The sequence below is a fragment of the Ornithodoros turicata genome, chromosome 1 (assembly GCF_037126465.1).
Source record: "Ornithodoros turicata isolate Travis chromosome 1, ASM3712646v1, whole genome shotgun sequence".
NCBI classification, from domain to species: Eukaryota; Metazoa; Arthropoda; class Arachnida; order Ixodida; family Argasidae; genus Ornithodoros; species Ornithodoros turicata.
Window position 1 is genome coordinate 80,360,693 of NC_088201.1, and position 1,585 is coordinate 80,362,277.

Sequence of the window (1,585 nt, forward strand, 5' to 3'; positions counted from 1 at the left end):
TCATTTGCCAATCTTGACCACGTCGCTGCTCGGAACCCAACTGTTGTGTTCTTTGTCATAACCGAACCAGCAAACCAAGGGGAAGCTCTGACCGTTCACTTTCTTCTTTCTCAGCACTTTCATTACTGGCCAAGGCTGATTGGCGTCTCGGGTTACAACGAGTACCTCCTCCGGGTAGAAAGATCCGTCCACTTCCTTACCCCGGTATTCCTCCAGATGCACGACAGGAGGGGAGGTGTCTCTCCGGCGGGAGACGGTGAAAATCTGAGGCGACCAACTCCCTTCCGAGCTCTTTAGAAAACGTTTTCTCTGTAGTAGAACCCTCATTTTATCCCCCACTTGGAACTTCTTTTTCATGGAAGGTACGACGGCCTTCCCATTTATCTTATTGAACAGCTCCAATTCGTTTTCGTGCGTGACTTCGGACAGGCTGATGCCCAACGTCCTGTGTTTGGTGTTGTTGTAGTTGCGCACGATCTTGGGAAGCATGGAAATGAAGTGTTATTTTCCGGTTACTCTAAAATAACAGAATATTCTGTCGTTTAAAGTGCGTATGACCCGTTCTGCCTGTGATGCCTTGATTACGGGAGAGAAGGGGGAATACATGTGGACCTTCTTTCGTGACAGGTACTCCTTGAAGATCTTGTTGTAGAATTCCCCTCCTCTGTCGCAAAAGATGCGTGTAGGTGCGTTACCTCCCCGAAAAAGTCTTATCATGGCCCTTTTCATTTCGGCGGGGCGTTTCGTCTTTAGCGGGAGGGTGCGCAGAAAACGGGAGAGGGAATCGATCGCCACGAGAATGTAGCAGTAGCCACCGTTGAACCACTTGTATTTTGAAAAGTCGGCGAGATCCACTTGCCACACGTTGTTGATCTTGAGCGCGACGATGCGTCTGCTATTAAACTTTCTTCTCACCGGATGGTGTAGCGTGTAGGCGTCCAGCTTTCTGAGAATGGCGAGAGCCTTGTTTTTGCTCATGTGACGCGCATTTCTATAGCGGTCCACTCCCCCCAAACCACCATCGGGTTTCTCATATCCCTCCATAACCCAGACAGAACACCATCTCCTACGGACGTCCGAAATAGATCCCAATGTCCATATCCGAAAACTGACCTCCGTGGGACTCTCCTCGGATTTTTATGGAAGGATATCCGTAGCCGTATATCCGCAGGAGGTCCTGTTGCGGCCGTTTCACAGATTGTCCGAATCAGCTCCGTGATGGGATGCTGTACGGATCATGTATTTGAAGAGAGAGAGAAACGCGGGACGATGTAGCACTGCAGAAATTCGGCTTTCCATGAACCAACTCACTTTCTCAAGCTACATGAGTAAGAAACAGAGACATTACCTCTACACCGACTTAATACGCCAAACAATTTTTCATTTCGCCGTTGTTTGTGCACGCAATCGAATTAAACTTAGACAGCTCACCCTTCATTTCGACTCACAGGTGAACAGGGCTCTCGAATGTGTAGAAGCTTGCGAGAACACCAATGTACAGTGTCTGTTCCCTGTTTGGAAGTGAATGCAACTTAATTTCCAAAGCATTTCGGCTGAGTGGCCCAATCTCTTGTTGCTGTTCCTT

General features: G+C 48.6%; 1 protein-coding gene across 1 annotated transcript; it reads right to left on the reverse strand.

The window, feature by feature from the left end:
- LOC135377590 (uncharacterized) lies at positions 1–489 on the reverse strand. Its single transcript, XM_064610123.1, has one exon. The coding sequence runs from the start codon at positions 487–489 to the stop codon at positions 1–3; it is 489 nt and encodes a 162-aa protein (XP_064466193.1).
- Positions 490–1,585: the final 1,096 nt, after the last annotated feature.